This window comes from Lepidochelys kempii, chromosome 6, assembly GCF_965140265.1.
Source record: "Lepidochelys kempii isolate rLepKem1 chromosome 6, rLepKem1.hap2, whole genome shotgun sequence".
Classification (NCBI taxonomy): domain Eukaryota; kingdom Metazoa; phylum Chordata; order Testudines; family Cheloniidae; genus Lepidochelys; species Lepidochelys kempii.
The window spans coordinates 100,680,684-100,702,516 of record NC_133261.1 but is presented as its reverse complement, the minus strand read 5'-3'; the positions used below and the strand labels follow the sequence as shown (position 1 = coordinate 100,702,516).

Here is a 21,833-nt window from a genome sequence, read left to right as displayed (position 1 = left end):
TTATGGGAAAAAATGTTGGTCTCTGACCAACCTGTGTGCTGCCTAACATGTCTGGATGAGGGGTGCCTGCCTAGCTGATGCCTGATGTATCAAAATGTTATGCCTTCAATATGGAAAGATGAATTTTCACTTTTCTTATCTTTGAAGCGGCATTAAAGGCATCTAAGTCTGACTTCGAAGGACAGTGAGTCTTTACCTTGTAGGTACTCAGCTTCGTAAGTGGAAATTAAAGGATGGATCCAAAGTTTGTTCATATCTGAATATTGTAAGAAACTGTAAAGATTGACTAACCCACTGAGTTCAGGATCTTGGGTCTGTTCAAAAGAGAGGAAAGCAAAGAAGGAAAGAAAGAGACCAAGGTGCTTTTCTTCCTATTTCTACTCTTAGAATGACAAGAGTCGTGGATCTGGTGGGGTGGTTGGCTGGTGCCGAAAGTCTTCCTAGATTCAAATGATTTCAGCAATTATGATGTTTTGTGTCAAATACTTCAGATTCAAAGGTTACTGTAGTCCTGGAGCCAGGATCCATCCTTGGCACAAAGTGAATGTAGTGAGTTGAGAAACTTGGATCGTGTCTGTTCTCTGGAAAGAATCTGGCTATCTCTTTTTTTCATTCCCGCTCCACCATAGTAGACAGCCTTTGCCAGTTAAACCTTTTGAGTTTTCTCTGCCCAGGAAGTTGAACTCTGATACAAGCTGTTGATTCCTTGTTCTCTTGTGGTCGGCCTCACTGCATTCTGGGATGGTATTTCGTTTCACGGGAATGAATCTGATCTCAGACACAGCTAAAGCATGTGCTGAGATTGTGCATAGTGTTGGATCTTGGGCCTCTGACATTAGAGAATTTCCAGTCCTTCTTGGCTCTTACTTTTCAAGAAGTTATCTTCTCCCTCTAAATCCTCCCCCACCCCCGCAAGTTTCCAGGAAGGCAGCTTTGCAGCTTCAGAAGATGTGCACATGCCAGGAAGAGATCAGTTGCAAATGAGCACATATGCTGCATCTTCTGACTTGGAGTTAATCATGACATACCTGAGAGTCAGATCTGCCTCAAGATGTTAACCAGAGTCATCAAGCTTGGGAATATCTCATAAATTTCCTAGAAGTACTCCTAATACACTTCTGTAAACCAATCTGCAGTTACCCCAGAGTTTCTGCTTCATCAGGGTAAGGAGTACTAAACTCAACACAGAGATTCTTGGTGCCTCCCTGTGTTGAGGGATTTTGTGGAACTGGCGTCAACACTTGGTAAAGCAGTGTCCTTACCCACCCACCCCAGTCAGCACACCATGGAGGTTTGCAGTGAATTACTTATAGGTGCCTGAGATGGACTTGTTCTCTTTTTACAAGCCCATCACAGGGAGTCAACTACCCTGTTACAAAAGGATATTCTTGAGGATGAGTGCTGATGTGGAGGATACTAAGGTGAAGTATGCTTCTAGTGTAGAGGAACAGGAAGGCAATGACTCTGCTTTAGGTGACCTGGCATTTCCCAACTGTTGAAAAAGCTAGCAACATCAATAATTCCTGTGCCAAAATCCTAAAAGTCCAAGATTAAAATGTATAATGAAATTAAATGACTAGTCTAAGATCTTGTACTAAGTTAATGGCAAAGGGAGGATTAGAACTTGGAAATTCTTGGATTCAAATCCTATACTCTGTCCACTAGACCATTCGTATAAAAAATCTGGCTAACTACAACACATCAGCTGTGGTTTATCTGTTTGTACATTCTTTCATCTCATAATATTACAAGTAGTGTTTTGTATGGTTTATAGTATATCTAGTATAATAATTTGATTTCTTGTTATTGCAGAGTAATGCTCTCTACCCACTCTCTTACCATACATTTCCTTTTCTAGCGGATGGCAAACGGTTGGCTTCTGTTGGCATAGATGACAATCATACTATTGTGCTCTGGGACTGGAAAAAAGGAGAGAAGCTTTCAGCAGTAAGGTAAACATTTAACTTCATTCTGAAATCTATACGAAAATTAGTTTCAAATGGCAATGGACAGAATGGATACAAAGTGAGAATAGTACTGAGACATAAATGAGCAGTTTCCCTTGCTTGTTGATTCACCCAATCAATGGCTTTTAGCACAGACTTAAAACTTTGTTTAGGGAGAAAAGCTGTAGGTAAAGTAAAATCAACAACCATTGCTATGTAAGTTAAGTGACGAACTCGAGATAAGAAATAAGAGATTTGTTCTTACTGGAAGAAAAGAAATGTTCTTTAACATTTCTTTGATGTGTGAGTAACTGCCTAGTATCTTTTGAAACAATTTCTTTAAAACTCACTACACACACCTCCGTTTGTCATTTCTGTAACTTGTCATGCCAAAAAAAATTACATAGTCACAGACTGCATACAAGTCCCTTTCCAAGCTGAATCATTGGCTGCAAGTGACTCTTCCCCTTCCATCCTTACCAGTTACAGCTGCACACACTTCCTCATCATTTCTGTGGCACATGCATGCACACTACTTGCCTTTCAAACACCACACACACTACATGTCTGTCTTTAATGTTCCTGTTCCATGCAGTTGGGTCTGGTGCTTCTCCTTTCGGCAGCTACTGGACCTTGAGGCTCCTGCGTGCAGCTGGTGCTGACGCTGTTTTTCTGGGCCTCAGCTACCTTCCATGTAGCAGCTGCACTCACCAGATGTACGCTTTCAGCCCTTCTGCAGATGTTGGTATCTACTTTTCTTTTTCAAAACCTTCTCATGGTACGTCTCCAGCAGTGGCTCCTTCAGCCCTTTCCTAAGTTGGTGCTCTCAGATGACAACTGCTTTCTCCAGGGATGCCCTTTTGTTGCAGGTCCTTACTCCTCCCTCCCCAACCCTCTGCTCTGAGGCTGTGGAAACTTGGCTGCGCAACTGGTAGCTGTGGAACCAGGGCAACCTTGCCATCCTCAAATAATTAAGTTTTCTCTTTAAGGTAGTAGTTCAAGCTCTTCAGATCAGACACTGTCTTTAGAAGGTATTGCTGCAGTTGCAGAAATGATCCATAATGGTCTTGGTTCAGTTGGTTCTTGCTAGTAGGTCTCCTGGCAAGCTGACTAGGAGGCTTCATATGCTTGTCTCTGGCAAGCTTTAGCAGTTGCTGGTTCCTTACCTCTTAATGGCCACTTGTGGGGAGAGGAACATAGACTTTCTGTCAAGCTAGATTGTTCAGGCATGAATATGCCTTCTTTGTCAATGGCTCATAATAGTTACTGTCCTCACTTGCTCCTGAGGCCCCTTGATGAATCAGGAAAGAGTCTTCCCCTACAGTCATTTGACACAGTTCATTCACGTTTGATTCAGTAATATTTATGATAATAAATTCTCCCAAATCAGCAGATGCTGTCAGAATTTTTGGAAAGTTCCCCAATCTTCAGTGGTTCTATATATATATATTTGTTTACAAGGCATGTGACCCTTGTGCCAAAGATGACTTCAGTTCCAAGAATTATTGGACCCACCAGGGTGTGTCACAAGCTATGTTCTTCTTCAAGGAGTGTCCCTATGAGTGCTCCACTTTAGGTGTCTTGACGCCCTGCACTTGTAATTGGAGATTTTTGGTAGCAGTGCCCGGTTGGGTTGCACATGCGCTGTAGCTGTCTTGTGCCGCTCTGAGCGGTTACATAGCAGTGCACAGCCAACCATCCTCCTGTTCCTTCTCTGCCATCTTTGGCTTGAGTGGAAGCAATCAGCAGCACCTTCTCTTACCTCAGATAAGATTTATAGTAGATAGTTCATAGTGATTGTTGTAATTAGCTCGCTTATCCCCTTGCCTTACTCTAATTTCTTTAATTTTCACACAGAAAAGTCTCCCTTTATCTTCCCTTTCTACCCCTGTCTCTCCGGCAGGTTTACCCCAATTTTTCTCTAAGAGACTGACTCCCTTGGGCATGCCCGGCTCACCTGGCTTTAAATGCAGCCTGACTTGCGGACTATCCATACTGGTCTCTGACAGCCAGGCTCAGTGTGTCTGCTTTGTTGGCAAGACATACATTACTCAAAAGTGCCCACACTGCAGAAAGCTGACAGGCAGGACAAGAAAAGCCAGAGATCTCCAACTGAAGCTTCTCATGAAGGAGAAATCCCTCAGGCCAGTCTCCGACCCCAAGTCCAGGTCACCCCCTGGCCAACGGTCGCCAGCGGCAGCCTCTGACAGGGGTTCTACTTCAGCAACAGCTGCCAAAGAGCCTATTCCTAGAAAGGCTATCAAAAAGCTATCGCAGACATCCCTGCACGGAGAATCACCTAAAAGAAAGCAATCTCTAACTGAAAAATCTGCTCCGGTATTGATGGCACTGAGAGTGCCGGACCGCGAGGCACCAGGAATGTCCGGCACCGAGAGTTCCTGAAGAGCTAAAGACCCTATGCAGGCAAGCTCTAAAGGAGGTTCACGCGTTAAACTGAAACATTCCAGCTCGGCACCCACAGAGCCGAAGAAGATCTTGGCACCAAGTGGTACAATGGCGCCACTTGCTGTACCTATGCCATACAACTCTAAATCCTTGGCACCGGCAGCTTCAACTCATGCTCCCAGGCAGTCCACCATGTCGTCTCCGACACTGAGCCTCACAGTTCCGCAGTAATTCATGAGGCATGCGGACCTGATAGTGACCTCAATGCCCGAATCTTTATTCGCCACCGAAGGTACCTCATCCAGAACAGTACCAAGCCAGACTACTCCCTGCAGATCAGCCTCCCCTATCTCCAGTGATGAGGAAGAAGATGATGCAGTAATATATATTGCTTGCCATTCCTCACCCAAGCCAGGACCATCTCATCACCAACCACCTGCGGATATATGAGGATGTGATCACCTACGGACACCACCTCACATACCATTCCCACCTAACTGGTCATACTGGGATCCATGGGCAATGTATGGGGCCCAAAACCACAGCTCTCCTAGCTCCCCTTAGTCCAGAACAGCCAGGTCTCCTTCACCAACTGTTCTGGCACCCTCAGAAACACAAGAGGAGGACACTGAGGAACCTGAGGACATAGCTGAGCATGACACTTTGCTGCCTACTCACCTCTCTTCGCTGTCACCAGACGAAACCATGCCACCACCACCCACCATGGGGGATGATTTCAAATCCTCTCAGGACCTCTTCAAAAGGGTTGCTGAATCCCTAGACATTTCGTTGGCTCAGCTACCAGAAGCCCAACATAAGCTCTGAGACATACCCTAGGCATACCCATCAGCAAAGATAGCTCTGCCAATTAATTATGCAGGCATGGAGCCTGCAAAAAAAATAATCTGGCAGACATCTGCTACAGCACCACCCTCATGTAAAAGATATGACAAAAATATTACATGCCAGCAAAAGGGGCTGAGTTCCTATTTACACACCCCACACCAAACTCCTTAGTAGTGGAGACAGTGAACCAAAGAGGGAAACAACACCAGTCCCAAATGATCCCATACGATAAGGATTGGAAAAGGCTGGACCTTTTTTTGGCGGAAAGCTTATTCCTCAGCTACACTTCAGTTCCACATAGCCAACTGTGCAACCCTGCTGGCCAAATAATACATGCAATCTGTTCTCCAAAATGTCAACTTTTATTGAAAATTTATCCAATGACAAAAAAGAACAATACAAGGCAAACATTTCTGAGGGGTCTCTTATCTCCAGGATGGCCCTACAGGCCTCCTTTGACTCTGTAGACACGGCAGCACGATCCATCGCAACATCTATGGTCATGCGCTATGCATCTTGGCTCTACCTCTCCAGGTTCCCAAGAGAGGTCCAGGCAACCGTCGAGAACTTACCCTTCGAGGGTCAGAAACTTTGCAGACAAAACCGATATCTCATTACATACAAATAGACTCAAGGGCAACCTTAAAAACCCTTGGTATTTACATACCTGCAAACAAAAAGAAACAGAGCAGGTTTTACAATCAGAGATTCTGGTCTACGCCATACTCTCAGCTCCAAAGACAGTACGACCAATGGCATAAACAAAGAACAGATGTTGGCATAACCAAGATCAGCCTTCAACATCTTGATAATCCACCTCTAGACAATCATTTTGAAGGTGTGGTCGAGGGCACAAGACCTCCACACTCTCTTACTCTGGAACCAGAAACGGTTCCCTGCCCATCTGGAGACTGTCTGTCACCATACTACCCAGTCTGGAACAGCAACACGACAGACAAATGGGTTTTAGGGATTATCCAGAAGGGCTACTCCATCCCCTTTATTTCTGTCCCACCTACCCACCCCCCTTTCCTGTCCCTCTTCAGGGACCCCTCTCACAAGCACCTGTTAGAACAGGAAATAAACTACTTTGTACAAATAGGTGCCATGGAATCTGTACCATCACAACACAGGGGAAGAGGTTTTTATTCACACCATTTTCTAACTCAGAAAAAGACCAGCGGGTGGAGACCCATCCTGGATTTACGAAAACTCAGCAAATTCATGAGAATATATCAAAATGGTGACTCTAACCACAATAATTCCAACATTAGAGAAGGGAGATTGGCTCTTGGCCCTTGACCTTCAGGATGCTTATTTTCATATTAACATCCACACACAAGATTCTTGAGATTCACCCTAGGGAAACAGCATTTCCAATGCAGAGTACTACCCTTTGGCCTATCTACTGCCCCAAAGTTTTTTTTCCAACGTTCTACCTGTCATTGCAACTCAGTTCTGCAGACACAGAGTAATGATATTTCCATACTTGGACAACTGCCTCATATGGGCACCAACATGGCAAGAAGCGATAAACACCACGCAGAGCACAATAACCCTTTACACGAACCTAGCGTTGCATATAAATGCACAAAAGTCTACACTGGTTCCTGTCCAAAAGTTGGAATTCACAGGAGTCTATCTCAACTGTCCAACACCAACAGCAACATTACCCCAACAACGCTTCCTCGCTCTAGTCAATCTAATTTCAATGTTGAGGGACAGCCCACAAACATCCGCTAAAACGTGTTTATAACTTCTGGGGCACTTGTCAGCAACAACATTTGTGGTCAAGCATGCCAGACTCCACATAAGATGCTTGCCAGTCTGGCTTCTAACAGTGTATATACTGCCAGATACTCTCTCAACAGATGCCTCGCAGAATAAAAGTCTCGTTAACATGGTGGACACAACCAAGGAATGTCTGCCCTTTCCAACAAAGAACTCCATCCATGACAATCATGACAGATGCTTCCCTAAAAGGTTGGGGGGGGGGAACATCTACTAAACAATATGGTCCAAGGCCGCTGGTTTCCAGCAGAGTCCAACCTGCACATAAACTTACTAGAGCTAAGGGCAGTCTGAAATGCATGTGACCACTTTCTCCCTCTAATCAAGAACAATGCCATAAGATCGTCATGGACAATATAGCATGCATGTTTTATATAAACCACCAAGGGGAAGCACAATCATACTCCCTGTGTACAGAGGTAATACGCCTTTGGAATTGGTGCATCACCAACAACATAGAGATAGCTGCATCCTATCTGCCAGGATGTCAGAATACAACAGCGGATGTACTAAGCATGGATTTTTCACAAACTCACGAGTGAGAGATGGACCTTGGAATTCTCAACTCCATATTCAAACTATGGGGGTTCCCCATCATAGATCTATTTGCAACAGCTCAGAATGCCAAGTGCCCACAATATTGCTCCAAAGCTGGATTGGGACACCACTCCCTAGGTGACACTCTCCTCATAAAATGGGAGGCACCATTGATATATGCATTTTCTCCGACCCATTCCTAAGCCAAGTCATTCAAAGGATCAAGCAAGGACAAATCCAAGGTCATTCTCAGAGCACCCACATGGCCCAGACAAACGTGGTTCCCATACTTGTGTCAGATGGCAGTGAAATAACCTCAAAGCCTTCCCTTAGTACCTCACCTTCTATCATAAGACGTGGGACGCGTCCATCACCCCAACCTTACAGTACTCCACCTCAAGTCCTGGTTACTCCATGGCTGACTGGGGTTGAGAAGGCCTGTTCAGAGGAAGTAAAAGATATATTACTGAACAGTCAGAGACTAAGTACAAAAAAGACATAAATCCATAAGTGGAAACAATTCTGCACCTGGTGCCAAGATAAACAGATCTTAACACAATCATCCCCCCTACCAAGGATCCTGGACAGTATACTAGAACTTAAAAAATCGGGGCTATTCACAAGCTCCATCAGAGTACACTTGGTTGCTATTACCTCCTTCCACGACAAGGTAAATAGGGTCACCATATTTACTCTTCCGATGATTAAGCGCTTCCTTACAGGCATTGAAAATACTTATTCTACTGTGACACGGTGCTGAGCAAAAAGACTGCAGAATCAGCCCCCTGCCACGCTAGCCCCATTTAAGTGAATAAAGTGGAGCTGGCTGGAAAGAACGTTCCCTAATTGGGAAATGAGAGCCAGCTGCCAGCCCAATTAGCCAAAGGCTATATAAGAGGCTGGGAAGAAGGAAGCCAGGGTGGTGGGATGGAGGAGAGTGAGGGAGTCTAGGCAGGGAGAAAGACCTTCCCTCCTGGGTTCAGTCACAAGGAACCCAGAACTGTGTACGCTATATGGTGAGACAGTGGTGGGAGCACATACTTGTAAATAAAAGTACCAGTGGTTCCTGAACCCCAGAGTCTCTGAGTGACTTTATCTGAGCCTAGCAGAGGCAGGAGCCAGGAGAGCCAGCTGTGCTCTGTTACACCCACAGTAAGAAACCTTACACTCATGTGGGACCTCAACCTCAACTCTACGCAGACTCCTGGAAAAGCCATTTGAACCCCTTGTATCCTGCTCTTTGTTGCACTTATCCATGAAGGTGGCTTTCCTCATTGTCATCACGTCTGCCAGATGGGTGGGAGAATTAAGTGCTCTAATGGCATACCCACCTTATACAACATTCTTTAAAGATTAAGTAATCCTATAACCGCATCCTAAATTCATACCCAGAGTTGCCTCTCCCTTTCATTTAAACCAACCCATTTACTTACCTGTATTTTTTCCTAAGCCACATGTGGACAGGAGGGAGGCCTCACTTCACACTTTTGATGTTCGCAGAGCATTAACTTTTTACATTGAAAAAAAAACATTTAGAAAATCACCTAGACTATTTGTTTTCATAACAGAACGCTAGATGGGTCAAACCATCTCAAAACAGAGACTATCCAAATGGATATCAGGATTTATCCATTTGTGCTATCAAAACAGCAATCTACAACCCCCATCAGGAGTTTGCACACACTCCACCAGAGCACTGGCAGCATCTGTGGCCTATCTCAATAATGTCCCTATCACTGACATTTGTAGAGCAGATACATGGGCATCAGTCCATACTTTCACTAAACACTATGCTTTAGAACAGGGATCGGCAACCTTTGGCACGTGGCCCACCAAGCTTCCCGCAGCCCCCATTGGCCTGGAGCGGCGAACCGCGGCCAGTGGGAGCTGCAATCGGCCGAACCTGCAGACACAGCAGGTAAACAAATCGGCCCCTCCTGCCGGGGGCTTACCCTGGCGGGCCACATGCCAAAGGTTGCCAATCCCTGCTTTAGAACAACCATCAGCATCAGATGCACACTTTGGACTTATGGTGTTATCCACCATTAATAGACCAACTCCAAAGCCCCTCTTCTCCACTGAGGGGCACTGCTCAACAGTCACCTAAAGTGGAGCACCCACAGGGACACTCTTTGAATAAGTAGAGAGGGTTACTCACCTTGTGCAGTAACTGAGGTTCTTTGAGATGGTTGTTCCTGTGGGTGCTCTACTACCCTCCCACCTCCTCTCTACTTCTGAGTTTCAGGCTGATCCTCTGAGGTAGAGAAGAAACAGGGGGATGGTTGGCTGTGCACCCCTATGTAACCACTTGGAACAGCACGAGACAGCTATGGCGTGTCTGCAACCCAACTGGGCACTGCTACCACAAATCTGTGATTACAAGCGCAGAGCATCAAGACACCTAAAGTGGAGCACCCACAGGGACAACCATCTTGAAGAACCTCAGTTACTGCACAAGGTGAATAACCCTCTCTTACAGTAACTGGTCCAAAAACTTCATGAATAATTCAAAATGCTGATCTAGTGTCCAAATGTGGACAATGAAATGTTCGCTCAACAGTATACTTTCAGCAGCCGGAAAAAGAAACATGCTTCGTATTTCCACTTTCACAATTTTGATGTGCAAAATAGTTATTTCTCTATTTTGCAGTTCAGATAATGTTAGCAACTCTTTGACTCTAGCACACAAAATCTGGTGTTACATGCTTTCATTACACAATAGAAGGGTCCTGGGGCCCTTCATAGGACAAATTTGAAATTTTTTATTCAGTGCCTATTGTGCACACAACATTGAAGCTCTTCATGTGTTCTTTCTTGGATCCAGCTCTTCTTTTCAGTCTGGTGAAGTACAGTATTTCTAAATTTCTGATGTCTTTTGCGACAGGCACATTGGATTCTGCTTTTTGTCATAATTTGGTCCATATTTTCTCAGAACTTTGGCACACTGCTTTATGTGCCACCCATTTAATATAGAGCCTTTTTACCATATGTATGTGTTTTCTTTTGGCTAGCACCTTAGCTCTGTTGCATTGTTGTTCTCAGCACTCCAAAACCAAAGCTTGTTAGGTGCTGAGCTGTAAGTAATAAAGACATCTTTCTCATTCCTACATCTATCTTGGTGCTCAGCACTTGTTGTGTCTTTTGGTCTGATGTTCCCTTTGGTGCACCGGTAATGCTTTTCATTTAGACAGGTTTCAGAGTAGCAGCCGTGTTAGTCTGTATTCGCAAAAAGAAAAGGAGTATTTGTGGCACCTTAGAGACTAACAAATTTATTTGAGCATAAGCTTTCGTGAGCTACAGCTCACTTCATCGGATGCATTCAGTAGAAAATACAGAGGGGAGACTTATATACATAGAGAACATGAAACAATGGGTGTTACCATACACACTGTAACGAGAGTGATCACTTAAGGTGAGCTATTACCAGCAGGAGAGTGGGGGAAAAAGACCTTTTGTAGTGATAATCAAGGTGGGCCATTTCCAGCAGTTGACAAGGACGTCTGAGGAACAGTGGAGGGTAGAGGGGGGAATAAACATGGGGAAATAGTTTACTTTGTGTAATGACCCATCCACTCCCAGTCTCTATTCAAGCCTAAGTTAATTGTATCCAGTTTGCAAATTAATTCCAATTCAGCAGTCTCTCATTGGTGTCTGTTTTTGAAATTTTTTTGTTGAAGAATTGCAACTTTTAGGTCTGTAATCGAGTGACCAGAGAAATTGAAGTGTTCTCCAACTGGTTTTTGAATGTTATAATTCTTGATGTCTGATTTGTGTCTATTTATTCTTTTACGTAGAGACTGTCCAGTTTGACTAATGTACATGGCAGAGGGGCATTCCTGGCACATGATGGCATATATCACATTGGTAGATGTGCAGGTGAACGAGCCTCTGATAGTGTGGCTGATGTGATTAGGCCCTATGATTGTGTCCCCTGAATAGATAGGTGGACACAGTTGGCAACAGGCTTTGTTGCAAGAATAGGTTCCTGGGTTAGTGGTTCTGTTGTGTGGTTGCTGGTGAGTATTTGCTTCAGGTTGGGGGGCTGTCTGTAAGCAAGGACTGGCCTGTCTCCCAAGATCTGTGAGAGTGATGGGTCGTCCTTCAGGATAGGTTGTAGATCCTTGATGATGCATTGGAGAGGTTTTAGTTGGGGGCTGAAGGTGATGGCTAGTGGCGTTCTGTTATTTTCTTTGTTAGGCCTGTCCTGTAGTAGGTGACTTCTGGGTACTCTTCTGGCTCTGTCAATCTGTTTCTTCACTTCAGCAGGTGGGTATTGTAGTTGTAAGAATGCTTGCTAGAGATCTTGTAGGTGTTTGTCTCTGTCTGAGGGGTTGCAGCAAATGCGGTTGTATTGTAGAGCTTGGCTGTAGACAATGGATTGTGTGGTGTGGTCTGGATGAAAGCTGGAGGCATGTAGGTAGGAATAGCGGTCAGTAGGTTTCCCGGATAGGGTGGTGTTTATGTGACCATAAACACTTATGCTTATTAGCACCATAGTGTCCAGGTTATTAGCTTATTAGCACCATAGTGTCCAGGAAGTGGATCTCTTGTGTGGACTGGTCCAGGCTGAGATTGATGGTGGGATGGAAATTGTTGAAACCATGGTGTAATTCCTCAAGGGCTTCTTTTCCATGGGTCCAGATGATGAAGATGTCATCAATGTAGTGCAAGTAGATTAGGGGCATTAGGGGACAAGAGCTGAGGAAGTGTTGTTCTTTTATTTCAGGTATGCAGACAAGGAGTTAAAAAGACTGCTCTGCAGTTTCAAACTTGGCCTGTGTGGCAAAACAGTGTTTAAAACTGATGACCATATTTGTTATATTGTCTGCACTGGCATCATTCATGATGTACAGGGGTACTAGATATATCTGGAAATGTAATTCCAAGTGCTGAGGAAACATGGGGCAGTCCAACAAGCTCTCCTTCAGGCCTTAGGAAGGCACAAGGCTGGCCTGGAGTACTAAAGCCTGAGTCAGTCAAAATTTCTGAGTGGCAGGGCCCAGTGCCAGTTTTGCCTGACATTATTGCTGACCCGTCTTGGTATTTGAAGGAGATGATACTGAGCTCATTGGATGAGGTGGTGCCCCCCTACAAATGGTTCTCAGAATGTCTTCCAAATTGTGCTTCTCATTCTCAAGAATGCTCTCAGGCGTATCAATGTGAAGAAGAGATGGTACAGACACTCTTGTCCTTCCTGACAAAGAGGATCTTAAAGCCAGGGCCACTGGGTGAAAGAAGGAAAGGAATTTTATTCTACATACTTTCAGGCAGAAAAAAGATGGGAAATCTCTGGCCCTTCTTGGATCTCAGGGAACTGAATCAGTATCGGGTCAAAAAAACAATTCTAGATAGTTACCCTGGAAGCCACTACAACTCTCTTAGATGAAGTTTAATTGCTATGTGCTCTAGAACTGAATGCTTGCATGCACCTTAGAATGCTCTTCAAGCTTTCAGATATAAGGTAAAGGAACATCACTTCCTTCACTGTCTTATCTCTTGAATTGGTGTCTGCTTTGTGTATGTTCACAAAATTCTTGATGAAAGTCACTGCCTTCCTGCCCAGTCTGGGAGCATGCACGTTCACTAAGTTGGCTGATTGGCTGATTAAGGACACTACTTTGGATCATGTGAAAGACCAGCCCATATCACTACCAGAATGGAGTCACTAGGATATGTGAAAAACTACCCACATTCTCAACAGTCCCCCGCAGACAATTGAAGTATACAGGAGCCCCACTAGACAGCTCAAATCAATTTTCCTTCTCCAGAGCAGGATCGTAGACATTCCCAGTTGGGCACAACAGATCAGCAAGAGAGTCAGCAGGTAAGTTTAGACCAGTGGTTCCCAAACTTTAACAACCTGTGAACCCCTTTCACTAAAATGTCAGATCTCGTGAACTCCCTCCTAAAAATGAATATTTCCAGGGATTTCCTCCTTTACTTGAGTATAAATTATAAAAGCAGTGATCTTGGAAATATAAAATTTGTTTTTGTGACATGCTTATTACACACTATTTATTATCAATTATTATTTATCATTACAGTATTTTTATTGCATTATGAAAACGGCAACACTCTTCCAAGATCTCACTTTCGTAGCTTGTATCACTTTGAATAAGCCTGTTATAAGACAAGGCTCCTATGTTTCATCAAGGAGTATCAGATTTGAAACAGCATGGAAGTATTTAAGAAGCCAACTCAAAGAGTTCCTCCTACAAAAGCATTCAGGTCTTGAGCAGTCCAGGCAAACAACGCACATTACAACAAAGCTTAAACTTGTTCTTCATAATAATTTTAAAAACAATACTAGCTGCCTATTTAATTTTAAAACCAGCAAAAAATATCCACCTCCCTTTCCATTTCTTATAAGGAGTCTTGACATTTAAATCTCCTCAGTGTGATAGATATGCTTGCTTTGATCTGCTTAGCTCTTGGAAGTCCAGGGGTTTCGGGCTGCTGGCGCCATGCTGGCCGGGGTCCCTATGGACAGCTCTGTCTGCCATTAGGGAATTTTTTCCCGAGAACCCATGTAATATTTCGCAAACTCCCAGGGGTTCATGAACCCCAGTTTGGGAACCACTGGTTTAGACAATGCTACTAACGTTCGGTCTCATGGCTGCAATGCTATTTGTGGTATCCAGGACATGTTTGCGTGTGAGTAGGAGCCTACCAAATTCACAGTCCATTTTGATCAATTTCACGGTCATAGGATTTTTAAAATCATAAATTTCATGATTTCACATATTTAAATCTGAAATTTCACGGTGTTGTAATTGTAGGGGTCCTGACCCAAAAAGAAGTTGTGGAGGAGTTGCAAAGTTATTATCGGGGGGTGGGGGGATTGTGGTGCTGCGACCCTTACTTCTGTGTTGCTGCTGGTGGTCGTGCTGCCTTCAGAGCTAGGCAGCTGGAGAACGGTGGCTTCTGGCCGGGATCCCAGCTCTTAAGGCAGAGCCGCTGTCAGCAGCAGCATAGAAGTAAGGATGGACTGGTATGGTATTGCCAACCTTACTTCTAGGCTGCTGCCTGCTGAGCTGGGCCCTCACTCAGTCAGCACCACCACCCTCCGGCTGCCCAGCTCTGAAGGCAGCAGCGCAGAAGTAAGGGTGGCATGGTATGGTATTGCCACGCTTCCTTGTGCGCTGCAGCTGGTGGAGCACTGCCTTCAGAGCTGAGCATCTGGCCAACAGCCACCATACTCTGGCCTCCCAGCAATGAAGGCAGTGCAGAAGTAAGGATGGCAATACCATGACCCCGCTAAAATAACCTTGCGACTCCTCTGCAACTCTCTTATGGTTCAGGACCCCCAATTTGAGAAATGCTGGTCTCCCCTGTGAAATCTGTATAGTAGAAAGTAAATGCACACAAAAGACCAGATTTCACGGGGCGACACCAGATTTCATGGTCCGTGACGCGTTTTTCATGGCCATGAATTTGGTAGGGCCCTACATATGAGGTAAGCTCTGCAGACCCTGCAATTCCAGTGGAAGTAAGTAGTACAGGAACTTTCACATCTCATCTGATGGCAGACAGTCTCCAGGCTACTCTGACCTGTTGACAGTTCAGGAACAATCACCAATTACAAATTGACCTTAAAATACCTCCTCTCCAAACTTTAGCAGCCACAGATGTGTCTAACCTGGTATGGGGAGCCAATGCAGAGGATTACGCACCCAGCGAATTTTTATCTCTATAGGAATTGCACTTGGACATAATTATTCTGGAGATGAGGGCAGTTCTGTACTGGTAGAGGGTTTCCAAGGAGACTTGAGAAGCACCTACAATTCTAGTTCCTACAGTTAAAAATAGGTTTGTCAAGTCATGCAAACAGGACTGAATGGACACTTTGTTCTCACCAGAAAAGCTACTTGACTAGTCTTTTCACATGTCTAAGTGAAAGACTAACTACATCCAGGTACGTTTGGCAGCCATTCTGGCCAATAGTGAACTAATTGAGGGTCAACCAGTGCAATGTCTGTGCGGTCCCTTGTCAGGTTCATGCAGGTCTTGAGGCTTTTAAAACCTCCAGTTAAAAAGCCTCCTGTGTCGTGGGATATTAATATCAAGATGACAAAATTGATGAAAGCTCCTTTTAAGCAACTCAGTCTCTCTGAGCTTAAGTTTCTCACAAGAAAAGTAATTTTTACCTGGTAGCAGTGAGTTCAGCTTGCAGAGCCCTAGTAACAGACCCAGTGTACACCAGATTTTACAAGGATAAGACAATACAGTGGACATATTGAAGATTGCTCTCTAAGTTGGTGTCTGAATTCCACTTTAATAAGCTGTTTGTCCTGCCAGTGTGTTTTGCATGTCCATTCCGGAATACTCCTCTCTCTACACTTAATGTCTGAAGGTGCTTAGTGTTGTTTTTGGAAAAGACAAAAACCTTCAGAAAGTCCACCCATCTTTTTCATTTGATGCCACTTTACTGGGCAGTACTGTATATTGCTAAGAAGACAATATGATTGCATTTTATATAGCTAGCACCAGGATTGCTTGATACTAAAGCTATTGTCAAGGTACACTCATTTTGAAGCAACACTGTCACCATCTCCTGCTTCAGGTATATTTTCATTAAGAAATCTCAAAGCAGATACATAGTCTTACTCCACATACATATATTAGGCATTTATTGCTTGGATTTCACCTCCAGAATGGACTCCTGTTTTAGACTTGTCATGCTCAATAACTTATTTTCAAAGTAGATTACATGTTGTAGGATTTCATATGCTGTCCTACCATTAGAGCTCAGAGCCTTTTCTCAGATGTTTTTCTCTTGCACCTTTTATTACTGATTTTTTTTCCCCTAGGGCCCTTTTTTAATCTTATGCTGATCATTTCGGATTGGCTTTTCTATCTGGGGAGCTTCACCTCAAACTCTGTCATTGAAATTGACTGCAATGTTGGAGGACAGCATTTATATATGACAGATTGTGGCGTAAAGTGGTTAGTAACGGACTGGCTTGTGGTGCCCTCAGAGTCAAAAAATCTTAGGAAGCTAAAAGCTAAAGGAGTTCTCCCATTTTTGCACTAAGGAGCAAATACCCATGAGTGAGACTCCTACAAAATGATATTTTCAGAGAAGCGGAATTACTGGTAAATAACTTTCTCTTACATAGATAGGAAATATAGCTCAAAGTGATAGGATCTTTCAAAACAGTAGTCCCTGTAGCTGTGTATTGTGTGTCTGTATTTAGGAACATACAAAGAAATACAAAATGTGTCAGCAAACAAAGATGACAGGGTTGTTTTTTTTTTTTTCAAAAACTGCTGAAGATAGGTATTGTAAGATACATGTGACAAACAATGTCATACCCATTATTGTTTAAGTCCACTAGAATGATGGAAAAGTTCAGTAAAAAGTGTATGGACATTGTCATTGATTTTCAGAATGAGAAACTGATGTAGATACAGTCTGCAATTAATGTAACCTTACAGCCCTTAATTTGCTATCAAGGCTTAATTCCCAAAGAGTAAATATCATTGCATTATTTTAGGTCAAGTATGTTCTTTTACAAAGAAAATGCTGTTGAGTGGATTGCTGAAGTAGAGCAGTTTCTCCAGATTTCTAATCTGCAAACTGTCAAATTAAGAGTTAGACAAACTCAGTACCTTTAGTTCAATGGCCTGCCTTCCTATTTCTCCTAATAAAAGAATGGTTAAGAGCTATAGGAATGTTTTATGAGATAAATATTAGCAAGCTGGACATTCACACAGAAATCTGTGTACATCTGATGAAGTGGGTACTAGCCCACGAAAGCTTATGCCCAAATAAATTTGTTAGTTTCTAAGGTGTCACAAGAACTCCTCATTGTTTTTACAGAAAAATATGAGTGTATACATTTGTCTGTGGATCAAGGCAGTGAAATATTTTACTTTTTTATTTCAGAGGAAGCAAAGATAAGATTTTTGTTGTTAAAATTAATCCTTATATGCCTGATAAACTGATAACAGCTGGAATTAAACACATGAAATTCTGGCATAGAGCAGGTAAGGAAAGGCATGTTTTTCTTGTATTTTTAACTGCAACATTGTCTGTTATACCTAAGATAGTTATTGTTATGTATTCTGTATGATTTTTGACACATGCATATATCAGTAGGTTATCTCTTTCTAACTCCTATTAATAGTAAAATTAATTTCTGTTATGGTAGTGTCAGAGACCCCAAGAAAGATCATCTCCCCATTGTGCTAGGTGTAATGCAGCATGCAGGAAAACGTAATGCCTGCCTTGGAGAGGTTAGTCTAGTTTTTATAAATAATAGTTATGCCATTAATAGTTGTCACAATTCAGGGCAATTGCACCATATTCCCCCTCCATGGTCCCTTGAAGCACCCCTGAGGCTCCAGGCTCCTCAGCTGTCACATCTCTTGGGTGGAGACCCATGTGTCTCTCCCTCCTGACCAGGGGCTTTTCCAGGTTACACAGAACCCTGCTTACACTGTGATAGTCCCAGCAAGCCAGACTGCCTAAACAGGCCAGCATCGTCACTTTGCTTTCTCTTTCAAGGCTACAAACAATGTATTTGGCAGCAATTATAAGTTATCACACAGTCCTTTATAAGCAAGCACATTTATTCTTAAGGTGAAAGTATTACAGAGAAAACATTAAAAACAATAAAAGCCCCTACATGCATGTTAATAAGCTTGCCAGAGATCACCCATATGTCTTATGGGGCCCCAGTAGGCCAAAGTCCTTCCAACCCTTCCCAGGAAGAATTGGAGCTCCCTTGGACAGAAGGGTCTGTCCATTTGTTGGATCAGAAAAAAAGGCTCTGAGTCAATTTAAACTCAGGCTATTTATCCCAAAGTCTTTTCTTTGCCTGTTGGTCTCTGTGGGGAATATAGTTTGTGCTAGTATATGTGAGCCTCCCCAGGAGGTGGTATCTCTCTGGGGAGATTACAACTTGCCTGATTTGCCTTAATCATCTATTGTTTTAGTTCCTGTAGGAGCTGTGGTAGCTCTTCCGCATGGAATAGAACAGTCATACATAAAACATTCATTTAAAACAATGGACCCCAAAGATGCTGCATGGAGTTGCAATGTTTGTGACATCTCCCCATGAAGAAGTTACATACAGTCTAGCCCACAATAATACATAAATTTAACACCATGAGGTGTTTCAAGAGTATTTCAGGAAATACCATATCTGTCACAAAAGTTATATAGCTCAAAATATCTCATGCACAATTCTAGGATAATGTAATAAATCCCACTCAATGTATACAAAGAAGTTTTCAAGTGATACCAAAGAGGACAAGGTAATAATTTCAGACCTTCAATATTTGGTAGGTAAAATACGTACATAGATACATATATAAAATAGAGATATATTGATCTAAATCACAAAGGAATGCAATTTTAATAATCTAAGGTCCACCTGTAAGAGGCACAAATAAGATTGCAGACAAGGCTCTTGCAGTGAATATACCTACTAATTATACTTTGTGGGTCTGTCTTTGCTAAACGTGACTACAAAAACTCAAGAAGTTAAAGAATAGATGCATATTTAATCTATTTGAAAATGTTTAATTTAGAGCAATGGAAAAACACCATCTAAATGGTATTCTGAACTCCAGTGTATCAGATCTTGAAAGGCACATGGAGCCAAAAGGGTCTTTGAAAAGATTACCTCCTTTGCTGGAGAAAACTGCTGTGTTGACAAGACCTCCAAATACTCAGACATCATCAGTAGTTCTGAAAATATACTGGCTCGGGTGAATCCTTCCCATTCCTTTTAAGATTCATCCTAAGAGCTATAGAACATTTAACGGCAAGGAAAACAGTCACCCTAGTCATCTCAGTCATGGACTGCCCAAGAAATTATCCAGGTTCAACCCAGGCCACAGTAGGCTGCTGTTTAATAAAGTTATTACAATGCTGGCAAGCTGTTGCTGAGCAGATTAACTCTTCTTTGAATATTGTCCCTATGGGTTCTCCACTGTAGGTGTGGCAGCACCCCTTACCCCTGGGATCGGAAATCTTCATCAGCAGTGCCTGTCAGACTGCACATTCACACCTCTCCTCTCTCACGCCATGAGTGGGACATATATATATTGTTGTGCTGTCTGACCGCCCCCCACCCCCGAGTTCCTTCTCTACCGCCTTTGGTCTGGGATGGAATCCGCAGAAGAACCCGCTTCTCCTTTTTCCCTCATTAGAATAGTGCCTTACCTGTCAGTTTTAGTGTAATTTAGAACTTCTTCTTCTTCCCTCTATCAAAAAACATTTGTTTTTGCTTCACCTTTATGATTACCTCATCAGTTAGGTTTTCATTTCCCTGCTTCTCACCCTTCCGAACCAGGAAGCTTTTTTCCTCACCCTTATGCCCAGATTTCCCAGCTTTAAGAGGTGCAACTCTTGCTATAATGCCCTCCAGTAATGGACAGCTACCCGCAGTGCGTTCACTTTCTGGAAGAGGAACTCATCCCACAGAAGTGTTCCCACTGTCACAACTTGACTGCCAGAGCAGAAAAGACTGGAACATTCGGTTATAACTTCTCCTCATGGAGAAATCACAGCGCCCAGCATCGAACCCGGCCCTGGACTCTCCTCCTATGTGGCTTTCACGCTCTGCCAGGTTGTCCACTGATCCTCATTCCCCACGTCCCTCTAAGAGAAAGTTGTGTCTTTCTTGCTCTGACAAGAAGAAACAGGCTCCCTCCTCACAGTCTGAGGCACAGCTCGCCAGAACACCTTCCCCTGTGAGGTCAGTAGCCTCAACATCATCTGACAGGGGACACAGCTCCAGGACCTGACTTCCTCTTGTTTCGGCATGAAACTAAGGACCTAACCAGGCAGAGCTACAGCCCTCAGCACCATATCTCGGCTCTGGAGACCAAGACAGACTGACTTCAGGAGCTATGGCACTTACAAAACCACCGGCACTGGCGTCCTTTTTGGCACAGTTGAAGCCATCGACACAGAGCAAGTCCTTGGCCCCACCAAAACTGCCAGCACCAACCAGGTCCTCAGCACCAACAAAGCCGTCGCCACTGAGCGAGTCCTTAGCACTGACCAAGTCTTCAGCTCCACCTGGGCACCGAGTCATGTACTGGTGCTGATGATGGTCCTTCCTCCTCTCCAGGAATTTAGATACCAAAAAGACCAGCTTGTATCTGACATGCCCGAGTCACCTCTGCTCAGACATGACCTCCTCCCACTTCCACCCTCCTCTCTGGACTCATAACATTCTTCCCTTTTCCCCCCGACAAGTATCGGGGGTAGCCATGTTAGTCTGTATCCACAAAAACAACAAGGAGTCTGGTGGCACCTTAAAGACTAGTCTTTAAGGTGCCACCAGACTCCTTGTTGTTCCCCTGACAAGGGCACCCTCCTTCCCCAGTGACGAGGAGGAAGAAGAGAAGGAGGAGTGCTCCATTGCACCCTCTTATTCAAGACAGGCTCCAACGACTTCATCTACACATCCTCACTATTTGCAATCCACATCTGGACCACAATCCTGTTGTGGACCACTGTGGATGCAACTACACATTCCACTCCTCCACTTTGGCCATGTTGGGGACATGTATAGGGCACAATTCGGGAAGCCTCCCATGGAGCAATGCCAGAGAACTATACCTCTCCCTTCTCCATTGGTCTCTTGCACACCAGAGACTGAACCTCCCCATCAAAGTACTGAATGAGGGGGAAGAATAGGAGGAGGAAGCTCCACAAACATTATATTTCTCCTCTTCTTCCCCCAATGAGGCTATCATGCCCCCATATCCTACTGCTGCTGACAACTTCAGACACATTCAAGAATTAGTCCACAGAATTTAAGTCTCCTTCCAGATTCCTTTGGAGGAAGTGAAAGATCAGGAGCATAAATTGCTCGATGTCCTGCACACATTATCTTTCTCCAAAATTGCCCTACCTATCAACAAGGTTCTTCTCAATCCTGCAAAACTGCTCTGGCAGACCCCAGTGGCCATCCCTCCAACCTGAAAATGGGCAGACAAAAAATGTTATTGCAAAAGATGTGGAATTTCTTTTCTCGCATCCCACCCCAGATTCTCTAGTAGTTAATATGGTGCAAGAGTAATGATCTCAAGTTGCAGTGGAGGAGGTTTAGGTTGGATATTAGGAAAAACTTTGTCACTAGAAGGGTGATGAAACACTGGAATGCGTTACCTAGGGAGGTGATGGAATCTCCTTCCTTAGAAGTTTTTAAGGTCAGGCTTGACAAAGCCCTGGCTGGGATGATTTAGTTGGGATTGGTCCTGCTTTGGGCAGGGGGTTGGACTAGATGACCTCCTGAGGTCCCTTCCAACCCTGATATTCTATGATTCTAGGAAGAGAAAGGA

At 43.8% G+C, this 21,833-nt stretch overlaps 1 protein-coding gene across 12 annotated transcripts in view; it reads left to right on the top strand.

Annotated features, from left to right (window-relative positions):
* Positions 1-21,833, top strand: part of EML5 (EMAP like 5) — a 294,529-nt gene that overhangs the window by 159,723 nt on the left and 112,973 nt on the right. For all 12 annotated transcript variants that reach the window (XM_073349378.1, XM_073349377.1, XM_073349376.1 and 9 more), the window contains exons 16-17: positions 1,859-1,952; positions 17,416-17,516. In XM_073349378.1, coding sequence (XP_073205479.1) covers positions 1,859-1,952; positions 17,416-17,516 — 195 coding nt within the window. The remainder of the gene's footprint in view (positions 1-1,858; positions 1,953-17,415; positions 17,517-21,833) is intronic.